Source organism: Alosa sapidissima, chromosome 11, assembly GCF_018492685.1.
Source record: "Alosa sapidissima isolate fAloSap1 chromosome 11, fAloSap1.pri, whole genome shotgun sequence".
Lineage (NCBI taxonomy): Eukaryota > Metazoa > Chordata > Actinopteri > Clupeiformes > Clupeidae > Alosa > Alosa sapidissima.
This window is the reverse complement of record NC_055967.1, coordinates 13,055,991-13,081,167: the sequence shown is the minus strand read 5'-3', so window position 1 is coordinate 13,081,167 and position 25,177 is coordinate 13,055,991. Positions and strand designations below refer to the sequence as shown.

Sequence of the window (25,177 nt, the reverse complement as noted above, 5' to 3'; positions counted from 1 at the left end):
ACGGGGTTGCTATTGACATATTGTGGCCTTGGCTATCACTTTCATCCTATAAACTCATGTAGGGCCTAATATTCTGTTAAAGAATGAAAGGCCTGCTCCTTTCAGTCCAGAGAACTATTTCCAAGAATGGCAAGCCGAGCATTTTCTTCGGTCCCTCCCTGCTGCACTTATTGGGGGCGGGTAAAACTCCCACTCAACCCGGAACTGCGAAAACAATCAATTACTCTTCTAAATTGTAAATATACTGTACATCACAACAATATTTGGATACGGTACGTTAACGGTAAGATCGTCGTTCATTACTTACATTGAAGGATACGAATGCGGCTTGACTTTACAACGCGCACTTCTTCGGGAAAAGTTTGAACAGGTAGGTTTCAAAGAAACGCGGAGTAGCCAACGTTAGCCTAAATACCACTGTGAAATTCGTTGTATGCTATCCCCATAATTTCGCGTCATCGACTTTTTGCCGCAAAAAATGGCATGAATTTGAGCATAATACCACCCCTTAGTAGCCTACAGTTAAAAAGTATTGTTTTAAGTTTTCTGTTTTTGTCGGTGACCTACGAGAACTTGCAGTGAAACTCAGCAGCACAGCGGCTTTCCATGCGTTAACGTTATTCAGGGTGACGCATATTTAGTTCCCCAGATTTATATTAATTCGTATTAATACATTTTAAACCGTAGACTGTAAAAGTCTCGGGACATAACTGTTGGCTTCTATAAGGGCACGGGGGGAAGTTAATTAGTCCGTTGCCTGACCTGTACGCTTTAATAAGTTAGGCCAGGCCAGAGCTGGGATTCCTCCAGCAGTTTTTGGATATCCCTGCGTCAAAAAAATTCTGTTCGTCAGCATAAAAAATATGATATCCACCATTGGCCTGCATGTGTGTCTTAGGTGGAGAAATACAGTGACTCAAAGACAGAAACGCACATTATGTAGGGCTTGATCTTCGATCTTGGCGTCATTGTGCTAGTGCTACTTGTTGGAACATGCCAGGAATGGGAGTCTGCACAAAGTTATACTTCATGGGTTACTACTAGTAACTAGGCTTTTCTCTGTTGTCTCCACCGTAAACAAACACCCTTATTGGGTAACTCTTGAGCAGTGGTGAGTGTTAAATGCATGCATGCAAGTATTTCAGAAACTGGAAGTTCTAGCTGGTTGTGGTCAGTAGCCTACTCTTTCTCTCTCTCTCACACATGTAGTTTACACCCTTAAGTTTCCTCTTTATAGCTTGCTGAGACATGACAATCATTCTCACTGCACTATATCCAAACATATGGAAAGACTTGAGACATGCAACCCTGGAGGTTTGTTTGGCAATCATTAGGCTACACTGTTACTTCCTCCATGATGAGGAAGTACACACTCAGGTCCAGTCATTCTTAAAATGAGGTGTTGAGATTGTTTAACAGAGACAAATTGCAGTTCATTTTGGAAAGTGAAAGAGTGTGTAGGTTTTGGTGTAGATGCTGGAGTGTGAGGGTTGTCAGTGTTGAAAGGATTACTTTAGGTAGTTGGCCTACTGCAGCACAGCCTGAAAAATTGGATTAATCAGTAGATTACGTAAAATGTAATCAGTGACAAACAATCTCTCGGATTATCACATGGAGAAATCACCCAGATTGTTTAAAATATTTGTGACACCCCTGGTTATATTCTATTTCATAAATATCTTTGCATAATAACATCTAAACCAATAAATAACCTTGCCTAAGGTGCTATACAGCCAGGAAAGGTTAATATTTAGCCTAGAGCATTGACAAATATAATATTAAGGACTTAATGCTAATGAAAATATTTCCCCTATTTTAAATTTGTAAAAGTAAAAAGCACAGAAGATTAACATGAAGTTGCATCTGACAGAGCTGATATGCTGGTCCCTCTACCATATTAGGTGAAGGATTATACACCCCTCTGGTAGATTTACCAAGTCAAGCTCCGTTCAAATTCAAAGGTCCATATTTAGTTTTTCTGTAATAGGGGCTCATGCCCAGTGTTCATCTGTTCTGATTAGTTTAGTTGTCTTATTGCTTAGCACATCATTTACTCAAGTCATGTTATCTCAGAGTAATTGTAAATTGAAATTGATGAATTTAGATTTCATGTACTTCATCCATTTGTGTTGTGTATTATATATTACACACACACACACACACACACACACACATATATATATATATATATATATATATATATATATATATATATATATATATATATATATATATATATATATATATATATATATATATATATCTATATCCGTATTCAATTACAACTGAAATCTGTTGAGAATCTGTTTGTGAATGTGTTATTACCCAGGGCTCAAACATAATAAGACCATTGCCATCAGGATGCCTCAGCAGAAAGACATAGTGAAGATCGCGATTCAAATGCCAGGGGCCTACCCTCAACTTATTCAGTTGGACCAGGTGAGCTTTTGATTATTGTGATCTAGTTGGCCCTTCAAAGGGCCAAAATGATGTAGAACACAAAGCTAAGCTTCATGTGTTAATTATCCCCTTTGTAGGAAGACCTTTGGTAAGCAGTTGTAGATAGTTTTTGAGCAAACGCATAACCATGTTTAGTTGATTATGATGCGTATTCCATTGGTATTAATTATATGGATAGTGCATATTATGTGTTTGTTTTATGTCGCCTAAGAGCACTATTGTTGCCATACCTCCACACAAGTTAATGCTGTAAACTTGTAATAGCAGGGTTTTTTGAAAGAGTCTTGGGTTGTGTATATCTCTGAAAAATCCCATTCAGATGAAATGAAGCTAATGAACAATGTTTTATGATGAACTACTTTTTGCAGTTTACCTTGGTAATTGATCCCTGCCATCACCTTTTCCTCTTGCTGTTTCCACAAAGGAGATAATGCAATTTATTTATTATGATGTGGGTGTTATTACTGTTGGGTAAACAATAATTATCTCACATCTTTTATTCAACATCCCCAGTCCACACACTAACTTTACCATAAACCTTATAATTTGATGACCGCTCGTCAGACCACAAATTATAGAGCATTGATTGGTGTACCACAGTACACTAAAAATCTAAGATTGGTTGACCAGAGGTTTGACCACAAATGAAAGGGTAGCTCAGTTGCAGACATGGGAGTAGCTTGTCCTTTATGCTGTTTCCTTCCGCGACTGTGTACATTCCCAGTTGAAGTCATGATTCAGCCAGGATCTATTTAAAGGCTTGTTGTCTATATGAGCGGGTGCTTTATATGGTCCAAATCAGTGTTGTACTGTTTCTCTCCCACCAGAAAAAGCCCCTTAGTGCTGTCATTAAAGAAGTCTGTGATCGGTGAGTGCATGGCGTGTGTGATTGCTGTGATATGCGCCATTTATACAGCACTTTGAGCGTTAATATTCATGTCTTATTCTATTAATGGACACTGGTTAATTTTAGACTGAACAAAAATATAAACGCAGCACTTTTTTTCACTGTTTTTGCACTTATTTTTCACAAATTGTAGTAAAAGGTATGATTTGTTTTGGCACACAAAAGGTTTATTTCTCTCAAATGTTGTACACAAATTTGTTGAACTCTGTGTTTGTGGGCACTTCACCTTTGCTAAGATAATACAGCACCTGACAGGTGTGGCATATCAAGAGTCTGATTAAGAATCATTGCAGAGCTTTCCACAGATGTGCCTTGGACTAGTCATAATAAAAGTCCACTCCACAATGTGCTGTTTTATCACACATCACAGTGTCACCCAAAGATTGGGAGGAGTGTACAGGTGGCATGCACATATTGCAGGAAGGTCCAACAGTTGCCTCTGGGCTAAAGTGTAAAGTAAAGTAAACTTTCTGAACAAAAATTGAGAGAACTAAACCTTGTGTACATGGAAGTAGTCTTCTATCTTTTACCTCTACTCATGAAAAACTATTGTTTTTTTGTTCAGTATATGTAATAGAAATGCCTGTCAATATGCACTCCTGTAGGTGGAATCTGCAGGGCCCAGACAACTATGCCCTTCAGTATGCAGACGGTGTCCAGACCTACATCACTGAGTCTGTAAGTCATTGCTCTTGCCCTCGCCACCTCCACCAAGGAGCTGCTGTTTTCAGTGCACTTTGTTGGGTTGTTTGTCTTTGTTTGTCTATCTGTAAGCAGGAATTACACAACAAATGTCAACCCAATTGTTATGTAAGTTGGTGGCAAGGTGTAGAACTAAGGTGTAGTTAAAGAAATCAGAGGAAAATAGTGTTGGTTCTTTAAGCAACGTTGGAGGCATTCCAAAGTCACAGGAACTTGGGTATGGGTGTTACCTCTGTCCTATTTCTCCCTTTTGTTCTCATTTTCACTTTGTTGTATTTGCTGTCCTCCTCCGGATATCTTGACCATAGATGCTGTTGTGTCCATTTGGGTGCTCTTGACATTTTGTTTGTTTTTTGCTCAACCGTGTTGCAACCGTGTGTTTCTTCTAGAATCGTCTGGACATTAAGAATGGCAGCATTCTACGCTTGACCAAGGCCCCTGTAAGTCTTCTAATACGGAACATAACACTGAAGTCTCATCAATACAGTATTTATCATGCAACTGTACAACTGTATGCCGGTTGTTTTATGTTGTCATGGGTACAAACATGCTGCATGTATGCATGTTTTCATGGCCTGCACATTTTCAGGATGAGCTAAATTAAGCAAATGGGGAATAGAATAGCTTGAAATGTCATGGAAGCTTGGTTTAAAGTATATTGAGCAAGAGGTGCGTTCAGATTTGGTGAACAGAGGATGTTTGTGGCAGTTGTCTCATCTGTTTTATTTACAGTTTCAAGCAAATAATATGAAATGTTTACCAAAAAAAAGTTTAAAGAAAGCACATTCAACAAAAATGTTTGCCAAATTTGAGCACTTTCAGGCTCTGGGGCACTAACCATGTTTTGTAGTTTACCCCTTTCATTGAGGATAAACTCCTGATTCTTGTGTGTGTGTGTGTGTGTGTGTGTGTGTGTTAGAGCCGCTGTGCTGAAGACTTGTTTAAGGGCATACAGAGCTCAGACTCAGGAGTGCGCTGTGATTCGCTGAAGCAGCTGGCCTCCTTGTCAACGGACGTCACGTTTGCCCAGGAATTTATCAATCGTGATGGACACTCCCTGTTGGTGAAGATTGTGGAAGACCATAATGAGTGAGTTTAGTCAAATCTTTTAATGTACTTGGGAGTGTGTTAACTCTGTTCAGTTCAGTTGTGTTCATTTTATGACCGATCACTCTATGAAAAGATCAGATGTGGCATATCAATACATGTTATTGCCACAAGATGGCACAGTAGACTTGCCTGACTCTCTAACACCAGACGGTCAACTGTGTCTTTTGAAGGTCTGCTGTCATTATGACTCATACTCTGATGGGCTTCATGGAACTGATGGACCATGGGATTGTATCATGGGAGAACCTGTCCTTAATCTTCATAAAGAAGGTGGGAAGTGGCCATAAATGTTGAGGTGTTCAGTGTCTCTTCTCTTCTGTGTTTTGGGCTGCTCTGTTGTACCTTCAGCACCCTGGTTGAATGCCTTTGTTCCATCTTGTGTGTCCCTGTTCAGATCGCCAGCTTTGTGAATGCGAAGGCGTTGGACGCGTCCATCCAACAGGTCTCACTGGCCATCCTGGAGAGCATGGTCCAGAGCAGCAGCAGCCTCTTCCACCACATCATGCAGGAGGTCACCCTGGAGAGGCTCATATTACACCTGCAGGTGTAAGCAGCAAGCGCCTCTGCACTCTAGATGCTTCTTAGCCTTTTGACCTCTCGCTCAAAACACACACACATACTCTCTTTGCTCCCTGCTCCCTCTCTCTCTCTGTCTCTCTTGACCTACTCTCAGGACAAACCAGCAGATTCAGACAAAAGCCATGGCCCTGTTGATGGCATTGCTCCAAACAGCTGGGGAAGAAAAAAGACGGGTCAGTGGTCTTCTCAATGTTGAAAGTCCTGTAGTGTAGAATTGTACATCTGTATGACCGTGTGTGTCCTCTACTCTGATTTCAGGAGCTGTTTGATTTCCTTGCTAAGAAAAACCTTCGCCAATACATTTACAAGGTAAACTCCTCATTTGAGCATGAGTGTCACATGTAAAAAAGATTGATGCAATATTTGAATCCTATAATTCAGCTCATTACCACTCGCATCACCACTGGGACTGGTAAGCAGGATTTAAACATTTCGCAGCTGTTCCATTCACGGCATTAGGAAGTGAGGCTTACACTATCTCTAACCTCAATCACGTCAAAACCATGGTTGTAGAGATGTGATGGCCTCCGTTTCCAAGGAGACTCTTCACTGAAATGTCCCAATGCTCTTATGGTGATCTATTGAGCTTTGCTGGCCTTCTGTTTCTCTGTCCAGAACATCATCCACAGCTCGGGTCCAGTGGGGGACGAAATGGCCCACTACCTGTATGTCCTGCAGTCCCTCTCCCTTAACCAGCTGGAGCCGCGCATGAGGACGCCTCTCGACTCCTACAGTCAGGTGGGCCCTGCTTGCCCTGTCCAGAAATACATCAGCAGCTACTGTGATGACCACCTAGCACCTACGTGTCACTCTTACCGAAATCAGATGAGCTCTGATCTTCTCCCATTGTCACTCCCTTACCAAACTGTCACTGTTCTTCTGTAATCTCAATACTGTGTCCATAATCACAATAGGCCCATAGCTCAGTCGTGGCTTACTGGTTAGGGCTTCGGGTTTGGAACCGAAGGGTTGCCGGTTCGATTCCTGACCAGTGGGAACGGCTGAAGTGCCCTTGAGCAAGGCACCTAACCCCTCACTGCTCCCCGAGCGCCGCTATGGCAAGGCAGCTCACTGCTCCGGGTTAGTGTGTGCTTCACCTCACTGTGTGTTCACTGTGTGCCCTGTGTGTTCACTAATTCACGGATGGGATAAATGCAGAGACCAAATTCCTTGTATATGCAAGTATACTTGGCCTAGAAACCTGATTTACGTTTACATTCATGTTCCAGCAGTGTCCACACAGTTTAGCCTCTGTACCCACTCCCTGCTTGTGTGTGTGTGTGTGTGTGTGTGTGTGTGTGTGTGCGCGCTCCTACAGGATCAGAGGGAGATACTGCATGCCCTGAGACAGGCTGCATTCGAGACGGAGAGCGAGAACAGCTTGAGTACTGAGCGCCGGCGCTCCCTCTGTGCAAAGGAGTTTAAAAAGCTGGGCTTTTCTGTGAGCAAACACCTCACCTCATTACCAATTCTTGTTGTTTTTAATCACTAGAAGGTCATAATCATAAGACGTTTATTCAATGAGTTTCAAACTCAAAGTTTCATGTCCATGTCCACATGTTTGGTGCATTCATATTTTTATTTATAGACTTGAGGAGGAATTGTTGTATTTCTCTGACAGAACAATAGCAACCCAGGGCAGGATCTGAACCGCACACCTCCAGGTCTCCTGGCTTTGGACACTATGGGCTACTTTGCCTCCCGCAATCCTGACGCTTTCAGCAGGGTGAGCACACCACTTGTTTATGACAAATGTTGTTTGAGAGCTTCACAAAACTTCCACAAATCAGTTTATTTTAGAGGTGCTATGTCAGGAAAGAATTTACAGTTGCAATATTAAGACCATGAGGTGGTGTATCACTGTGCCAAAAGCACTACATCAATGTTGCGTAACTTTGTTTTCTTCTTTTTCTCGGCCTCTTGTTCCCTCCATCAGTTTGTTCTGGAGAACAGCAGTCGGGAGGACAAGCACGAGTGTCCATTTGCCCGCAGCAGTATCCAGCTCACACTTATCCTCTGCGAAATCTTACGCATTGGAGAACCACGTGAGTACATTGTGTGTGTGTGTGTGTGTGTGAGGGGGAGGGGGGGGGTGTGATTTTTGTGACCCTTGTGAAGCGTGACCTTCATCCTCCTCTCTGCCCATCTGCTAGCGTCTGAGACGGGCTCGCACTACCACCCGGTCTTCTTCTCCCAGGACCGGCTGCTGGATGAGCTCTTCTGCATCTGCATCCAGCTGCTCAACAAAACCTGGAAGGAGATGCGGGCCACCCAGGAGGACTTTGATAAGGTGCTTTGTCTTCCTTAAATCTGACTGCTTGCACTAGTGTCAGAGGCATTACATTATGTTAGCACGTCAGTGCCACACATGTATACCCAAAGAGTTTGTTAATATTTTATTATTTGGGTTAGTAAGCATACACATGGGTTGTATCAAAATCATATAACTGAATCATGTTGTTCTTCAGTGTTTAAATCATAGAACTGAATCATCTTGTTCTTCAGTGTTTAAATCATAGAACTGAATCATCTTGTTCTTCAGTGTTTAAATCGATTTTATTCTGACTAGAACTGGGCAGAATTGGTCTTTTGTGTCATTGTTGATCCATGCTAGACTGAATTTCCCTGCACATGCATTTGAAAGCTAGAGTCCACTACTCTGTTGAAAGGCTGCTGATATTTCAGCTCAACAATTAAATGATGGCCCTCCATTCTGTACTTTTGAAGAAACATGTTGATTGTAGTTGATTGGTTAGAATTGTGTATGGCTCTGTCCGTGGCCCTTATTCTCATACCCAGGACTGTGCAGAGTTTTGCATTTAGGCAAAGCCAGAACAGACTACTAGACGACCATAATGAGCAATTAGAATCTAAGGACTATGCCATGTCTCTATTTGAAGATGATCTAGAATGGAACACTATTTCTACCTTTGCTTTGTTAAATAAGGAGAGCGTTTGTCAGTGGTCATTCCAAAGGCCGACTGTAATGCAAACACAGACTGTGACGCACAGCATCCCTCTGATCCCCGCCCGCCTCCACATGCTACGTCACCACTTGAGTTGGACATCCAGGTAGAGGCTGCTGGAGCCTGTTGTGGGAACAAAGCATTAGGAGAGACAATAGGCTGTAGTGTACTAGTTATGATTATTAAAGCGGCAGCCGTGGCCTACTGGTTAGCGCTTCGGACTTGTAACCGGAGGGTTGGCGGTTCGAACCCCGACCATTAGGCACGGCTGAAGTGTCCTTGAGCAAGGCACCTAACCCCTCACTGCTCCCCGAGCGCCGCCGGGATTAGTGTGTGCTTCACCTCACTGTGTGTACACTGTGTGCTGAGTGTGTTTCACTAATTCACAGATTGGGATAAATAGAGACCAAATTTCCCTCACAGGATCAAAAGAGTATATATACTTATACTATACTAAAGCCTTAGTAGAGACAATAGGCTATACTGTACTAGTTATGATTATTAAAGCATTAGGAGAGACAATAGGCTGTACTGTACTAGTTATGATGGAGACAATAGGCTATACTGTACTAGTTATGATGATGGAGAGCCCCTAATGGTTAAACATACTGGCACATCTAGATGGCACAATACAGGAATGTTGTCACGAATAAGGTTGCATTTTAAAAGTGCGTTTAGTCATAAATCCTGACCTTTTGACCTTTTGGCAGTGACAAGTGTCTGGCCAGCAGACCTTTATTGTTCACACTCACACATGCTCTCCCACAATCCTCCTGGGCAGTATAATCAGGTCACATCTTTTTACGAGGGTATTAGAGACACAAAAAGAAAGCCAGGCCGAGGCAGAAATGCAGCGGGAGGAACACAAGCACTCCAAACAATCAGTTAGTTCCATCAGCATTTACCCCCACATAGACCTGCACACAGACAACACCAACACAACAGAGCTCAGGAGAGCGCACTGAACACAGCCTTGTTTTGTCATGATCAAAAGCACATATTGTACAACTAGTGCATACTATAATGCAACCAGTGCATACTATAATGCAACAATGCTTTGTTTATCAAGCTTTTTTTGTGGATATTTTTTAAATTTTTATTTGGTTGATTTGAAAGAAAATGAATTGTGTAAATGAAGTCAGGAAGAAGAGTTGTCATGGATCTGCACAAAGGCTGAGTAGAGGACTGAATAGGGGCTGTGTGAAAAACCGATTGAGATGTTGGCCTAATTGGAATGTTATTTCTAGTATTGTACTGTACTGCATGTCCTTCAGTTCCACTGACATCTGTTTGCTGCTGCCCTACCGATTTCCAGCATTCTGGATTTCTGACAAGTCACAAGACCTACTGTTAATCGACCCTGGCAATGTGCTTCTGGAAGCTAGATGCCTGAGGTCAGACACGTGTGTGTGTGTGTGCGTGTGTGTGTGTGTGTGTGTGCGTGTGTGTGTGTGTGTGTGTGTGTGTGTGTCAGTGGGCAGTCACAGCCACACATACTGTCATGATGGAATTGGGTCTGCTGCAGTTGTTCATGGCTGAGGTAGAACAGCGGATACTCTCCTATGCGTCTGTCTGCTGTGGAGGGTTGATGTACTGAAAGGAAGAAAGGGATAGAGAGGTAAAGCAAAAGAAAACAGAACTAGAAGAAGAAGGTGGAGTGGCTACCCAAGTGTCTATTTACAAAATACTCTCAGCTGGGGACAACTTGTGTCATGACCGTGAGCTCGTCAGTCTGTTCTGAATGTTCTCCAGTTTCTGGTTCATCTTCTGCATACAGGGATTTTATGAAAGACTAACACATGGAGGTCAGTTCTATTTTTTCAGATACATTGTTTTGCCTCTTTAATAATTTAGACATATTATCTTTTTTAAACATTGGAAATCGTTTTAGACACAAAGAATGTGAAATGTTTTGTAAGAGATACATGTATTGCTATGTAAAAATATTTTGTAAATAGGACTGTCGTACATAATTTGATTTGATATGATTATTTACAATAGTGTACATTTGAAAGTTGTATGGGAATAATGCATGGATATTCTAAAATGCCAGTTGTATTTGTACAGCATAGGTTCTAGTTCTGTTGTTTTATTCTAGGACTGACTTCCATACCAGAACAGTTATAGTGTGTGTCTGAGAGCAGATGTGAGAGTTGCCATCAGAGAGGGGGGCTTTTATTGCATTACTGAAGACTATGCATTTTATATAGAATTTATAGTGACAATATGAAAATGAGTCATTGTGTCTTTTTCTATCTGGGAGGGCTTATTGTTTTAAAACCGCTTTGCTCATAACAGGGGGGAGGGGGACAGACATGTTCAGTGTCCTTGCCTCAAGGGCAGGGGAGTGGGGGCATGGTCACCCTGAGTCAGACTACATCAGTGTCAGATGGCTGGTCAGTTGGACCTCTGAGATGAACCGCTTCAGTCTAGACATGTTTCATTCAGAAGTTGACAACCCTATGATGTGGTTGGATCTTGGTCACACAAAAACACCAACAGGTGCAAGACCTTTTGGCTGTGAGGTTGCCTTGATATTTTGCATTTAACACTCCGAGAACATAGTATTGCATTTGTCTAAACAAAATGTTTACAAATACTGAATGAATTCATGAATTCAAACATAGACAGACACACACACACACACACAAACAAGCAAGACACATTTGTATGTTATAGCAGTGGTTCTCAAAGTGGCCAAATAGCCAAGGGGTCCGCAAAATAATTTGCTTTAAAGTTGTGGTTTATCATTTTAAAATTGATACTGTAGCTACAGATGACAACCCTTTTCACCAATAAGTTAAGTTGTGTGTATTCGCTCCCACCCACATTAACATTGAACTTGAATCACTTCACTCAAGTCGCTAGCTCGGTGATGAATATGGAGAAATGTGGATTTTGCATCACTTGATGACGTGGAAGAGGTTGCAGAAAACATGGGATAGTGAACCTGGCCATAACTTCAGAGAATACAAATGGCCTAATTGTTCCGATCAGGAGGGGGGTCCTCAGAAATGTTCTCCCCCACAAGGGTTCCTTGGAACCAAAACGTTTGAGAAGCCCTGTGCTAAGAACAAAGCCTTCTTCACAACTGATCATTTTAGTTTCCATAACATCCACACCTGCTTTCTGTCCAGGTTATGCAAGTTGTACGAGAGCAAATTACAAGGACTCTGTCCAGTAAGCCTACCTCTCTGGAGCTGTTTAAGAATAAAGTGAATGCGCTCAACTACAGTGAGATCCTTAAGCTGCGTCAGACCGAGCGACTGCACCAGGAGGAGACTCTTGCTCCCCCTGTCCTGTGAGTCCACTGCATCTGCTGTTTTTTAATTATTATTGTTCGTAGGCAGAAGTGTGATGTCAGGAGCACACCTCATGTTTATCATTATTATTGTTAGATGTCAGGAGTGTACCTCATGTTTATCATTATTATTGTTAGATGTCAGGAGTGTACCTCATGTTTATGTGTCCTTATGCGGTTGAGGCCCGTCTGTGTGTAGATCCTTTCTTCCACCCCTGTATGCTATGCTGCCCTGCTTAGTCAGTATTTGTCACTAAACAAAAATAAATGTCTTGGGGCCCTGTCTGCTTTATTGATACATAGCAAAGTGCATCTTTCACTTGGATGAAGGCATGTTTACACATGAAAGGCTGACAATAAATCTCACAGCATTCTTGTCAGGGCTTTTGGCACCTCCTAAAAAGAACAGATGAGTGTAAACAAAGGAGTCGTGTATCCTTGACGAGTGATCGTGTGTCACCTTGTGTGCTGTGCTGTGCTGTGTATCAGTGAGCTGAAGGAGCGTCTGAAGCCTGAACTCTTGGAGCTGATCCGCCAGCAGAGACTCCACCGCCTTTGCCACGGCACACTGTTCCGCAAGATCAGCAGCCGCCGGAGACAGGGTGAGTCCCATGCCATGGGCCAGACACACTGCAGCTTCAGGCTGTAGTCAACTTTTAGTCAACTTTTAACTTTAACACAAACGAGTTCTGGCACGACTCTCCAAAACATGACTTATTTTGTCAAGGTTTTTATGGATTTTACTGATCCCCAAAAGCTTATGTCTGTGGAGGGTAGTGCAGTGAAGGAAATCAAGGAAGCACAGAAAAACCTTTCCTTAGTTCAACACAGAAAAAAACCTATGTCCTTAGTTCTACTTGGAGCTATACCTTTGTTGTGTTTTTTTTATTTTTAGACAAATTGTGGTACTGCCGCCTCTCACCCAATCACAAAATGCTTCACTATGGTGATGTGGAGGAAGAAGCAGAGATGCCTTCTATTGAGGCACTTCAGGAGAAGAGTGAGTGTGATGGGGCCTGTATCTGTAGCTGTCCATGTCTTCTGATACTCTGTTCTTGTGTAAATGCATCAACAGTACTGAATATGGTTACCAATTCTTCTCTTAGTTCCTGTGGCTGACATCAAAGGTTTGCTGACCGGGAAGGACTGTCCTCACATGAAGGAGAACAAAGGCAAACAGACAAAGGTCTCAATCGCTGCAATAATGAACGTAGTCCATATCTATGGTCAATACAGTATTAGTAGTAGGGCTAGATGCAGTTGCTTTCAAACACTCAAACCTCACCCATATTTCTGATTTATAGGTAGTTCATCAGTAATCCCAGGACACTGGCTTGTCAACTGTGTCTGTGGTGTTTTGTCTTAACATCTTACAATAACATCTGATCAGGGTGTTGCATCTCTTCGTAGGAAGTGCTGGATCTTGCATTCAGCATAACATACGACGTAGAGGAGTATAGCCTGAATTTCATCGCCTCATCCAGGACCGATGTAAGATGGCTTTCATTTCTTTGTTGGTAGATATTTCACTTCCTTGCGTAAGCCTGTGTTTGACCTCATGTTCTGGGTGTCCCTCAGTTCTGCCTGTGGACAGACGGCTTGAACGTGCTCCTGGGCCGCGACATGAGCAGCGAGTGCATGCGCAGTGAACTGGAGATCCTCCTGTCCATGGAGATCAAGCTGCGCCTCCTGGACCTGGAGAACGTGCCCATCCCCGAACGCGCCCCGGCCGTCCCCAACCCCCCGAGCAACTTCAACTTCTGCTACGACTTCAGCCAGGCTGAGCAGTAGCCTCACGCAGTGTACTGGTCAGTGGGTGTAAGGGGAAGGAGCTGCCTGTCCTTATAGACCGCCTGGCTTAGTATGAGTGAGTAGAGATATAGAGAGTGAAGATACTGCTTTGGAGTCTGTGTTGCTCTTTAAGATGAGTGGACCCACATGTTGACATTAACATGCTAGACTGGATGACACTTTGTATAGCCATGGTACCTGGAAAAGAGGCATTCATTTTGAAAGCTTGAGGTCTTGTAATAATTATTTTTATTTTCTGCTTTCTCATCTGTCCAAATTCTTTATTGTTATTTTTTTTACATTCACGTAGTATTGACTTGATTAATTGCCATCGTTCCGCTTTCTGTAGCACTCTAATGTTTCTGTAGCACTCTAATGTTTCTGTATTTCAAGTGACTCGTAGATAGGCAGCTGTAGGCAGAGCACTTTTCACAGGTGTGGATGGGAGAACTCTTTGTACTTGCCTTTGTTTTTTTCAGCCTAATTTAATTGAGTTAATGTCACCGGTACTTGAGTAGCAATAGCAAGTCATTGTGAGACCTGAAACAGTGCTGAACTGGAGCACTAAATACTGTATGGTCACTAGCTGCTGAACTGATATGGTGATCTTAGGTACTAAATATTCTGGGGTGTAGCCTAAGCTGCTGCTTGTAGGTTGCCCCCTAATTTTATAGATAGTTTGCCTTTCTATGCCATGACAACTGAGCTTTGGTCTACAAGCATGATGATTGAGGACAGGATTTCAATGAATTCCTCTACAGTGTCTAATGGTTGGCTGTTGTTTTTTATTCCAAGTAGATACAGATATTAGGGTAATGCTACACATATGATGCATGTTGCTTAACTGGATAGGTTCCAGGAACTGCTAGGTGGCCAAAAAGACCCTCTTCTTATACTTCAGAAAATGTATTTTTCACTTCTAGAAATATTCTATTTCTCTTTCCAAAAAGGTCCTATAAAGTAAAGTTGGGGAATATTGTAGATATTGCGCATTTTAAATTGCCATCCTCTCTTAGGATATCAGAGATTGTCAATATGTAAAAATGGGTAGAGAATGTATTTTACTTTTATGTAACTGTGGAGAACTTACAAGATATTGTATTATATACTGTATGGCAAAGACCTATTCCAGTCCTTACATTTCAGAACCCAGAGTCTTGGCCAAATAATACTTGTGATGAGTAAATTATGTCTGGGAGCAACTCATGAGCACAAACAGCCCTGTGATGCCATTCACCACGACTGTCATTCTTAAGTTGAATATCTTTTCAATCATGTCACACTTAAAATGTGACATCAGTGGCGTTAAATTTGTACCACAGTTGTTAAACCTGGAATATTTTTAACATATTCATTTACAAATAGTTTTATTTGACTTTGTAAATCATTGTATATTCTTACACTGAAATGTTCATTTTTACAGCTAATATTGGTCCCAAACATTGGTGATTTGTATCAGTATAACTTATGGGAAAATAGTTTCAACCTCACTTTGTCATTTAATCACTTAACCATTTCTACCTACATTAAAATGCCTTTTTGTCGCATTTCAAAAACAGAATGACTTAATCCTAAATAGATAATGGAAAACAATCGAAGCATCTTTCACTTTTCACTTTATGATGTGACACTAACCTATGTTTCTACCACTAACCTAATTTCTACATTGTTTAATGTAGAAATGAATATGTCCCCTTGTGTTGTGGTGCTAATTGCTATAACATCTAATGCTACACTGCATCTTTAAGTCTACAGTGACATGTATGTTTTTTCTTCATACATTCTTTCTTTATACATTGATGTTCTTTTCTTTTTATCATCATTTCCCCAAGAAGGATTGTTGAATGTAAATGTTGTCAGATGTTATTGGAAATGTCCAGACTCCATACACCTGCACTGTCTGATTTTGTATTTATTTAGCTCTTTTTGTAATTCAGATTTTTGAATTCAGTTCACTGACTATTTGCTTTAATGATCAAGAAACCATTTGAACTCCAAATCCTATGAAACTAGGATACAAAAAAACTCATAATAAATCTAATCATCTACTTCACTTTTGGTTTGCAGAATATCCAGGCCTTGGTTTTGCCTTGTGTGTGAATATGCTCAGTATGCAGATTAGGAGTGGAATGGCTTCCACTTTGGTGAAATCAGTTCAGTTAGGTCATGGTATGATTCGGTACTAAAGGCATGAGATGGAGGTAACATGCACAGCTGATTTGAGTATTCTTGTCATTCTTATTTATTTTGACTTACTACAAGCAATTCTTGAATGAAAGAAAAAAACAATTTAATATCACATTAAAGGGAAAATTAGATTAGATTATTTGAGAACACTGGTATTTCCAAAAAATAAGATATTGTGCCATTTGAATGTTTGAAAATGTTTGCTGCTGGACTGGGTTAGACCTTTTCATATGAGCCATTTTTCTTCTAAAAGTTTATGGGCTCTATCTTGGCGATCTAAAACTCAGCGCAAAACATATTGTTATTGTGACGCAAAGCCTATTCCTATCGTACACTCCAATTTTTCGCCATGCGCGTCTCTTTTATTTAACAATATGCTCAGGGGTGTGGCAATTGACGGCCTAAGGTCTGGTCTTGGCGCATTATCTAAAAATCGTTATCTTACACCATCAAAAAAGCATTACACCACTGACCAAGAAAAAACTGGTCTATAGCGAAAGACGCATATGAAGCACAGCTGAAGAGATGTCACAAGATGTAAGCAGCAACTCCTCTGCAGGATAAATGTTTTTATTCAGTCATTTGAGTATTATTAGGGTATCTGTTGCTTTTTTCAGGCTGTTTTTTCAATGGTAACCCATTGTCAGTCAATAGTGAAGTTAGTTTCACTTTGCCAATGAGTTCAAATAAGACGAGTGCAGATGCATGTAGGCTATACTCCTGCTATAGTAAAGCATGGTTTAGTGGAATAACTGTTCCATACGGTCAAGCAAATTCTTTCAACTGCGCTGCTGACTATCAAAATACTGATGCGCTGTTTGACGTTGTGCTGCTTGCTGTCAAAGGGAATGAGAGATGTCATTTTCATTGGTTTAAAGGATGTTACGCCCAAAACGCACCCATGACTGATTTAAAAAATATAAAAAACCGCCTTGTTGCGTAAGGCGTCCGACGTTTGATAACAAAACCATCCCCAATGTGGACTGGACAAACCCTATTTGCCAATGACCATGCGTTTTAGATTGCCAAGATATAGGGCTCTATCTACAGTGCTTAACCACAGTCAAAAATCTTCAGGAATGATATACAACATACTCAACATACCTACCGTAACTCTACTAATAAAGATATTACAGTCTTAAAGGAAATTGAGGTTTGCAATTGATTAAACTCAAAATTAAATTGCCATCTATATGCAGCAATAACTGTTGCTGTACAGTTTCTATATAATCAATCACATAATAATAAATTAAATAATTTAGAAATCATAACATATTCCTAAAATATTCCTCTTGCACAGACTTGCACATGGATAAATTATAATAGTCTATTTTGGGTTCAGTTTGACTATGACAAAATAGAACAGATTACAACCTCATGGCTAAGAGGAAAAAAGGAAAATGTGGCATTCTTTTCAGTGTGTTTCACTGAAGCCTAGTGCAAAAAATGAGCCAATGTATGCTCTTTAGGATATGCTCTTCTGGAATGTAAAAATACCATCTCTTCTTAACATCCTCTCCTCAACATACTAAAGGAAGTATTTATTCATTTGTTTCTCTATTTCCATTAAAGAGTTATGGTCAAGTCTGCTCCACCCACAAAGCGACACTGGACATTCTCCAGGTAGGGCAGTTGGGATTGCAGGAAGTCCACTTTTGTTATGGTAATGTCTTTACACATGGAAATGTCCAATGTCTGGAGCCTTTTGCAGTGCTTTGCCAAGACAGACAGAGACCTGCAACATACAAACACACAGTACTGAATATCAACAACCTCAAAATAAAGTTTGTATCCTTCAGTTCATGTAAGTAAAAAAAGCCATAGACAGCATGTAGGAGAGAAGATCAATCAATCACTGGATTCAGTTCGTAGGTGCTGAGCTGAAGCTATTTTGTGACGACGGCTCTAAGGTCTCACCGGTCAGTGACGGCATCGCAGCAGGCCAGTTGCAGGTGCTGCAGCCTGGGGAGCAGCGGCGCCGCTCTGGCGATTCCCTGGTCACTGATCTGAGGACAGTGGTTGAGTGCCAGGCTGGTGAGGCTCCGGCAGTAGAAGGCCACCGACGCCAAACTCTCATCACTTATCTCGGGCAGCATGGAGAGAGACAGGCGCTGCAGGTCTGGGAAGCGCACCACCTGCACAGGAGAGGGAACGCCATGAGGGAATGTCCTGATGGAGAGACTCTGCTCTTCACTACTGCTTGTGCCACCAAAACACCTACCTGCGTGATTCTACCTGTCCCACCCAAACACCTACCTGCGTGATTCTACCTGTCCCACCCAAACACCTACCTGCGTGATGCTGCTGTCTGTGATCTTGGAGCAGGCCGACAGGTCGAGCTCCTGGATCCCCCTGATGGCAAGCAGAGAGGCCCCCATCTGTTCTCGGAAAGCCCCCAGGTCCTCATCAGTCACCAGCCGCGGTTTCTCCTGAAAGGGCAGGCTGGGAGGCTGAAAGAAGCCCATGTTACCAAATGTGCGTGTAAAGCTTGGCCCTTTGTCTTCCTGTTGGGGTGGGGGAATTGTTTAGGTTATTTTCAGTTCATCACTTTATTGTACACTTTAATACACACAAAAATATGCTTGTTTTCCTTTTCAGATGGACAGTGTCAGTGACAGTTGAGTCTCCTCTCTCACCTTCTCAGTGCTGGGTTCACACTCCTTAGTGGGCTCCACCATTCCCAGCAGCCCCCAGTCCGTGATCTCCTTACACCAGCCCAGGCGCAGCACCAGCAGCCCCGGCATATACGTGGCAATGGACCGCACACTCAGATCAGTGAGGTAGACACAGGAAGTGAGGTCAAGCACTCTCAAGCTCAGGCCTAGCAGCTGACTGAGTGAGAAAATTGCAATGTCCTGTAAAGACACAAGAGGGCAGGAGTCTGAGTTTTACCAGAGGAAGGAAGGCAGAATGTTAGTTTAACAACAGCTCAGCGAGAGAGAGAGAGAGTACACAATCATCATGCCCAAAGGGGGGCTGTGGGGACTGACCCTGATATAGGTGCAGCTCCTGAGGCTGAGGCTCTCCAGTTGGGCCCTGGGCGGTGGAGATGAGAGTCCCTTGATCATCTCAGCACCACTGACATGCAAGCACTCCGAGAGGTCCAGCCTCTGCAGGCTTGGCAGTTTCATGAGCTCTGCTAGACCCTTATCGGTCACTCGCCAATCCCGCGACAGCGAGAGGACCTGCAGCCCCTTCAGGCCCGAGGTGACGGCCTGCACAGCGCGGCTGGTGAGCTCGGTGCAGGAGCTGAGGTCCAGACTCCGGATGGCGGGCTGGTGGCGGCACAGCACCTCCACAGCGTGGTCAGACAGCTCCTTACAGCCGCGCAGACACAGCTCCTCCAGAGCCAGGCCCGGCACCTGGGCCACCGTGCGCAGCGACTCCGGGGTGATGCTGGTCCGGCTCAGGTCCAGAGCTCGCACCGTACTGGCCTGCTGCTGAAGGAGCCGGCGGAGGTTTCTCAGCGAGAGCAGGGCGGAGGAGTCGGGCCCAACAGGACACCCCCGGTACGGGTCGAACTCAAAGGCAATGTGGCAGCCAGAGAGAGCCAGCCTCCTCAGTCTCGGGGTGCAGCCTGTGAGCCGATTGAAGGAAAGGTCTGAGAGGTACCTCAGGTCTGACAGGTTCAACTCCTCAAGACCCTCCAAGGCCTTTCGTACCTTAGGGATAGTAAAATACTCATTAGAAAGTACGTTCATGAAACTTGAGAGTCCTACATTTATATTATGACAGTACAGAGCTAAATAAGCAGCTTCACCCAATAGTACTCTTCCAAATACTGTTAGGGTAACTCTATAGTTAAACAGTTCTGACACCACTGAAGGCTATTTTCTTTTACAAGGTCCCAACGGTTCTTTGTACAGAAAACAAAAGTCTCATTGTACAAAAACAATTTATGTCGTTTTTTTTATGCTCCAAGGAACAGAACTAAAAGTTTTGATCGCTTAAAGATTGTCTTTGCCTTTTTCATCCTGGGTTGAACGTGCCCCTCAAAACACTGGCCCTGCAGTAACATTGTTCCAGAAGTGCCACTGGCAGGGTAGGCATGATCACAAAATGACTCAAAATCAATATTTTCAACACAATGAAAGCTTTCATGGTGCAAATGGATCTTTGACAGTACAAAGGCTCTTGAAAATAGAAAAGGGCTTTAGACAGCCAACCCTGAAGGTATTGTGAAATAAAAGCAATCTAACTAAGAAACCTCTGAAGATTCTGCTAGAGCTAAAGTGATATTTATGTGATTTTCAAACTTAACTTTAGTTAATAGTTATCCATTGTCTGCGCCATACTGTGAGAGAGACAACAAACACTGTCAACAGAGGTAGACACCTACTTGGGTGTAGGAACTTGAGAGAATGTGAAGGCAAGCCCAAATAAAGCCATAACAAACGATTCTAACATCTACTGGCTATGACAGACTTTGCATGTGCATTTGCATGTGCAATCTTCTGTCCCTGAACCACCGTCTGTTTCTGAAATGGGATACTGTACTGTAAACTGATCTTAACAGAAAAGTCAGATGCAGTAAGTAGTACAGCAGTATGGCATTTATGACAGTACCCTCTCCTTCTCTTACTATAATACACAAGTCCTGGTTGACAGGGGTGTATTAGTGACAAACCAAGGGTAAGTTAACTCAGAGTAACCGATAAACTTCCTCCATAAGAGCCCTATGACTTTGCTGCTACGAGAATGAAGCCCACAGGGCTCTTCTGTTTCTCATACACAGGGCTCTTCTCTACCATGCATTCCTACTTTTCCCACTGATGTGATAGTACAGACCTTGACAACGGCCACAGCTGTGGCAAATAAAAACCCAGTTTTCATGGTTGCATGCATGTTGTATTCCATGGCAGAATGACCGAAAAGCTGTGTAAATGAGCATAATGTTCAATGCCAGTGTTAAGTTAACCATTTAGGAATGTGAAGCTACCTGGTGACGATGTTCCTCTCGAGACAGGAAAGCTCCTGACATGAAGAGGCTGTCCAGGCCTCGGAGGTCCAGCTTGCGCAGGCCAGTGAGGTGTGGCAGGAGGTCAAGAAGGGAGGACTCAGTGATGCTGCTACCTGGCAATGACAGCGTCTCCAGACTGGGCCCTAAGTGCATGGCCACCTCCATCAGAAGAGCTCTGGACAAACTGGACCCATCCAGGTGACTAATGACGAGGCCACAGCGGGACCGCTTACCGAGTCCCCGAATCACCTCCAAGGAGGAAGAGCAGGCGGGCAACTTAAAGGTTACATTCTTCTGTAAGGGAGCACATGGAAAAGTAAGAGTGATGTTATGTGTAGACAAAGCAAGCTAGTGGCTGTAGCTATTCTACAAGCTATTCAAAACATCACAGTTGCAACATTCATTCTTACTGAGTTGAGGGTACACCACTGCACTAACTGGAACAATATGACTCTCAAAGAGCAGCATCATCTAATCAGTTCTTTTTTATAGAAATGGGGAAGATCACGTGCATGTTAACATCTAGAGTAAAAAATAAAACTTTATACATCTCTACAAACACATCTGGTATGATTACCAATCAGTTGTTCAAGTTTGTTTTTATGTGCCCTAGATCAAAGGTTACAACATTCTGAAGATAATGACAAGTGGAGTGTCAGGCAGTATAGATTTGTGCTCTTGAAAAGATCAATATGGTAACGGAGTTACAGCAAAATCACAGAATTCTTTCTATATCTTCGGCTGGGCTTTTAGCTCAATTGCCCCAAATTGAACCTGCGTTCAAATTACCCAATGTAACCTGCGTTGTGTTGAACCTGCGCGATTCAGCCCTGCACACACACACCCATTACACCATACCCCCCTACACATAAGTCCCCCCACTCACACATACCATTACATACACATACAACCACTAACACATACCATTACATACACATGCAACCGCTTCTTTCATTATGATGGAACATACTATAACTAATGAATACATGATAATTTTGGGAACAATTTACACAATTAAATCTTGTTTTAACAATAGGAACATTTGTAACTCCGTTACCATGTAACTCTGTTACCATGACTTATGAAACATACATGTCTTAGAAGCACGTCAAAACTACAACATTCTTGGTCATATTATAGGAAACAATTAGTGTAGAAACACTTCTGTAGGAGTTTTTTTTTTTAATGTTATATTTTGAGAACCGCATGTTTGATGATGTTGACTTTTATGCTAAGAAATGAATGTTAATTTTCTGTAACTCTGTTACCGAGCACTTTCTGGCTTTAAAATCATATGAAGATTTAATTTCACCAGACCATTTTGTGCTACTATTTAAGTACATGTAGGCACATACAAACTGACATATCGGTCTTAAATATTGGTTCATTAATTGCTGAGTGGCACCAAAACATCTAGTGGGAGTGTAACTCCGTTACCACGTGATCTTCCCCAAATATTACTAGGCTTATGAGACATCCTATACATGTACCTGAAACTGATAGTCTTGGCTTGCTTCATACCAGCTTCTGCAAACCAACGAAGCCTCTTTTCTGTCCGACACATGAAGGAAACTGAAGATGTAGGTAATTATCTGGAGAAACAGAACATGGCTTATTCAGCTGGATAATGTTTAAGGTGACATCAGTATTTAACAGGTTTCCTTAAAATCACAAACATACATGCACATGAACTAATGCAAACTTGCTGGACAGTAGCTCAGGGTGGTTAATCTGAAAGCACAATCCAAACCTGCTCTCCAAAAGTGATGGATGTGGTACAGAGGTTAGAACATCATCTGACCTGCCCATCAATTAACTAGGCAAGGTTTTTTGATTAAGTGGCAGCTGCATAAGAAAGGTGGGGAGGATTGGGATATTGGGATATTGGGATTGTGGGGTGGGGGGCACCGACAAGGAGCACCCAAGAGCAACAGGGGCAAGGAAAAACTCCCTTACCAAGGAAGAAACCTTGGGCAGATCCACGGCTCAAGGGGCTAACCCAGCTGCCAGGGGTCTTGGTGTGTGTGTTGGGGGGATTACAAAGGAGATGGGATAGTGTGCTGTGTATGTGGGGAGAGGGCAGTGTGCAATTGGTACTCCTATTCTTAAATATTAAACCCAGACTTATTTGGACAAAGCATCATTCACTTAGCACAGACTTCTGTAGCCTAGCAGCCAATAGTATGAGACAGTTAGGTACAACAAGCTTGGCAGTAAGGCTAGCTGTCATTATGTCTGCATCATTGACACATCTTCGCCAACACTCATGGCTAAAACAACACTGCACACAAGAGCGGTATCTCCAACTGCGATTTAAATTTACAAGGATATGCTTGAGACTACTGGCTGATGCTAAATATTTAACGTTAGCTAAAAGACTAACGTTAGTGGCTGTAGGAGCTTAGCTACAGGGGACTCACCTCCACAGGTAACTCTGGTGCCTCCATGCTCCTTTGGAACATTAACGTTAGCCTACTGTGCTGATAGGGTGAAGTGGTTGTGCTGTATAACGAGATACTACACACAGCACAAGACAACGTTTGCCAGTTGACGTAATCGCTCGGTTTCTCTCCACTTTAACGTCACCTAGCCACATACATACAACCACACAGTGTAGTTTGATCTTAGAAACCTCGTCCTCATTTTACACCCGTCTCAGACATTTCGTCTATTCCAATAACAACATAGCCATCGCAGCACATCATCGACATTTGTTAGGCCCACAATGTATTTTAAGCCCTGAAATAATAACATTGAGGCTCGCTAGCAAGAGTCAACACAGCAGCAGAATGATCCATAGCGTTAATGTTTACGGATTTCAGCTGTAGCCTACGGGTCATTTGACTGTCACATGAGCAGCTTCGCAGTGATACAAGGGAAACGTAGTTAGGGCGTGATATTTCAACAGACACCTGCGTCAACTTTAGATCGGAAAGGGGAGTGTCTCCGGATTCAGAGTTATTAGTTTTGACATTTTCGTTAGTTTCTATTTTGATTCGTTTGATTAGTTTTTCAGTTTGGTTTCTGATTTTAGTTTAGTTTTAGTTGGTTTTATAAGTGAAATCGTAGTTTTGGTAGGCTAGTTTTAGTTCTCCAGAATGTTCTAGTTTTAGTTTATGCCTAGTTATGACTGCAGTTTTTTTTCTTCCGGATTTTTACCCCCAGTGAGTAATTTTGTGTCAACTATCCCGGCCGGGATGACCGGGATGTATGAAACTTGGTGGGCAGGGATGACACGAAACCATTGCTTTTCATTTTGATCTATCGAGAATGAGGGACTGAGCTGCGGTCATAGCACACACACACACACACACAGGCACGCGAATATAGCCTACAAGTTGCAAGAGTAGGAGACGGAGACCAACAACAAGCGTGATTTATTTTTTTGCTGAGAGGATGTACAGGACTGAATGGCGGTCATATTTTGTAACGCTATGCGTTAGCTTTATTTAGGAGGTACAGAACTGAGTGGCGGTCATATTTTGTAACGCTATGCGTTAGTTTTATTTAGTTTTAGTTAGTTTTGCATTGTTCACTGTAGTTTTTATTTAGTTCTCATATTTTGGAAAACTATCGTTTTCATTTTCATTTAATTTCATTTTAGTTTTATTTAACTATAACCTTGATTGAAATGAACCTGACATAATCATTCTTATGGGCAGTATAATTTTTCTGCATGGGTGTCAGATTGTTGTTTGATTATCTAGGCTACTCTTTTACTACACTCACTTATGAGCAAGCTAAGATTTATCACGTGCCACTGTCTTTCCATTTTTATCAGAATAGAGTAGGATAGTTGGTGCAGCAAAACCAACAGTTTCCTATTCTGCATCTTTCTTCCTGAGGATGGTTTGTAGTGCTGGTTTAATCAGAGAGATATCGCTTAGTTATTCGCCTACACATAGTCCATGACTAGAGATATTGCTTAGTTATTAGCCTACACATAGTCCATGACTAGAGATATTGCTTAGTTATTAGCCTACACATAGTCCATGACTAGAGATATCGCTTAGTTATTCGCCTACACATAGTCCATGACTAGAGATATCGCTTAGTTATTAGCCTACACATAGTCCATGACTAGAGATATCGCTTAGCCTACACATAGTCCATGACAACTGGATGTGAATATCTAGCCTACTTTTTCTCACTTCCAGCCCAAAACATCTGGGGGGGCCTTAGGCCTGTCTAGAATAGATCCTTGCAGTAGAGGG

General features: G+C 42.3%; 3 protein-coding genes across 5 annotated transcripts in view; 2 read left to right on the top strand and 1 right to left on the bottom strand.

Annotated features, from left to right (window-relative positions):
• Positions 1 to 1,458, top strand: part of cnot1 (CCR4-NOT transcription complex, subunit 1) — a 33,448-nt gene extending 31,990 nt beyond the window's left edge. The window contains exon 49 of the mRNA XM_042110530.1: positions 1,447 to 1,458. The gene's annotated coding sequence lies outside the window, so the exon portion shown is untranslated. The remainder of the gene's footprint in view (positions 1 to 1,446) is intronic.
• Positions 109 to 15,867, top strand: elmo3 (engulfment and cell motility 3). Of its 2 annotated transcripts, XM_042110539.1 has the most exons (21): positions 109 to 370; positions 2,330 to 2,439; positions 3,288 to 3,328; positions 3,973 to 4,045; positions 4,459 to 4,509; positions 4,989 to 5,158; positions 5,350 to 5,449; positions 5,574 to 5,725; positions 5,853 to 5,931; positions 6,017 to 6,067; positions 6,374 to 6,496; positions 7,077 to 7,199; positions 7,380 to 7,484; positions 7,695 to 7,803; positions 7,912 to 8,048; positions 11,862 to 12,025; positions 12,515 to 12,627; positions 12,921 to 13,025; positions 13,132 to 13,211; positions 13,436 to 13,516; positions 13,604 to 15,867. In XM_042110539.1, exons 2-21 carry the CDS (start codon positions 2,362 to 2,364, stop codon positions 13,814 to 13,816), a joined length of 2,148 nt encoding a protein of 715 aa, XP_041966473.1. In that variant the 5' UTR covers positions 109 to 370; positions 2,330 to 2,361; the 3' UTR covers positions 13,817 to 15,867. The 2 variants fall into 2 exon arrangements, with proteins under 2 accessions (XP_041966473.1, XP_041966474.1); XM_042110540.1 differs by lacking the exons at positions 109 to 370; positions 2,330 to 2,439; positions 3,288 to 3,328; ... (10 more) ...; positions 7,695 to 7,803; positions 7,912 to 8,048 and adding an exon at positions 10,204 to 10,529.
• A 1,639-nt stretch (positions 15,868 to 17,506) lies between these two features.
• On the bottom strand, positions 17,507 to 23,841 carry lrrc29 (leucine rich repeat containing 29). Of its 2 annotated transcripts, none has more exons than XM_042110542.1 (8): positions 23,384 to 23,841; positions 22,454 to 22,555; positions 20,943 to 21,257; positions 18,994 to 19,665; positions 18,640 to 18,858; positions 18,295 to 18,453; positions 17,921 to 18,138; positions 17,507 to 17,738 (listed from the first exon to the last, which is right to left on the bottom strand). In XM_042110542.1, the coding sequence occupies exons 1-8, from the start codon at positions 23,423 to 23,425 to the stop codon at positions 17,570 to 17,572; spliced, it is 1,896 nt and encodes a 631-aa protein (XP_041966476.1). In that variant the 5' UTR covers positions 23,426 to 23,841; the 3' UTR covers positions 17,507 to 17,569. The 2 variants fall into 2 exon arrangements, with proteins under 2 accessions (XP_041966476.1, XP_041966475.1); XM_042110541.1 differs by having other exon boundaries at positions 18,295 to 18,507; positions 23,384 to 23,840.
• Positions 23,842 to 25,177: the final 1,336 nt, after the last annotated feature.

What these genes read in the sequence shown, in the direction of transcription:
- lrrc29 (XM_042110541.1), bottom strand. Translation starts at nt 23,425, where the DNA reads ATGTTCCAAAGGAGCATGGAGGCACCAGAGTTACCTGTGGAG. An exon ending in CACCAGAGTTACCTGTGGAG is followed by an intron (nt 22,556 to 23,383) that starts GTGAGTCCCCTG and finishes CTGTTTCTCCAG; the next exon opens with ATAATTACCTACATCTTCAG. An exon ending in GCCAAGACTATCAGTTTCAG is followed by an intron (nt 21,258 to 22,453) that starts GTACATGTATAG and finishes GCTCCCTTACAG; the next exon opens with AAGAATGTAACCTTTAAGTT.
- elmo3 (XM_042110539.1), top strand. Translation starts at nt 2,362, where the DNA reads ATGCCTCAGCAGAAAGACATAGTGAAGATCGCGATTCAAATGCCAGGG. An exon ending in ATTAAAGAAGTCTGTGATCG is followed by an intron (nt 3,329 to 3,972) that starts GTGAGTGCATGG and finishes GCACTCCTGTAG; the next exon opens with GTGGAATCTGCAGGGCCCAG. An exon ending in TCGCCTCATCCAGGACCGAT is followed by an intron (nt 13,517 to 13,603) that starts GTAAGATGGCTT and finishes GGTGTCCCTCAG; the next exon opens with TTCTGCCTGTGGACAGACGG.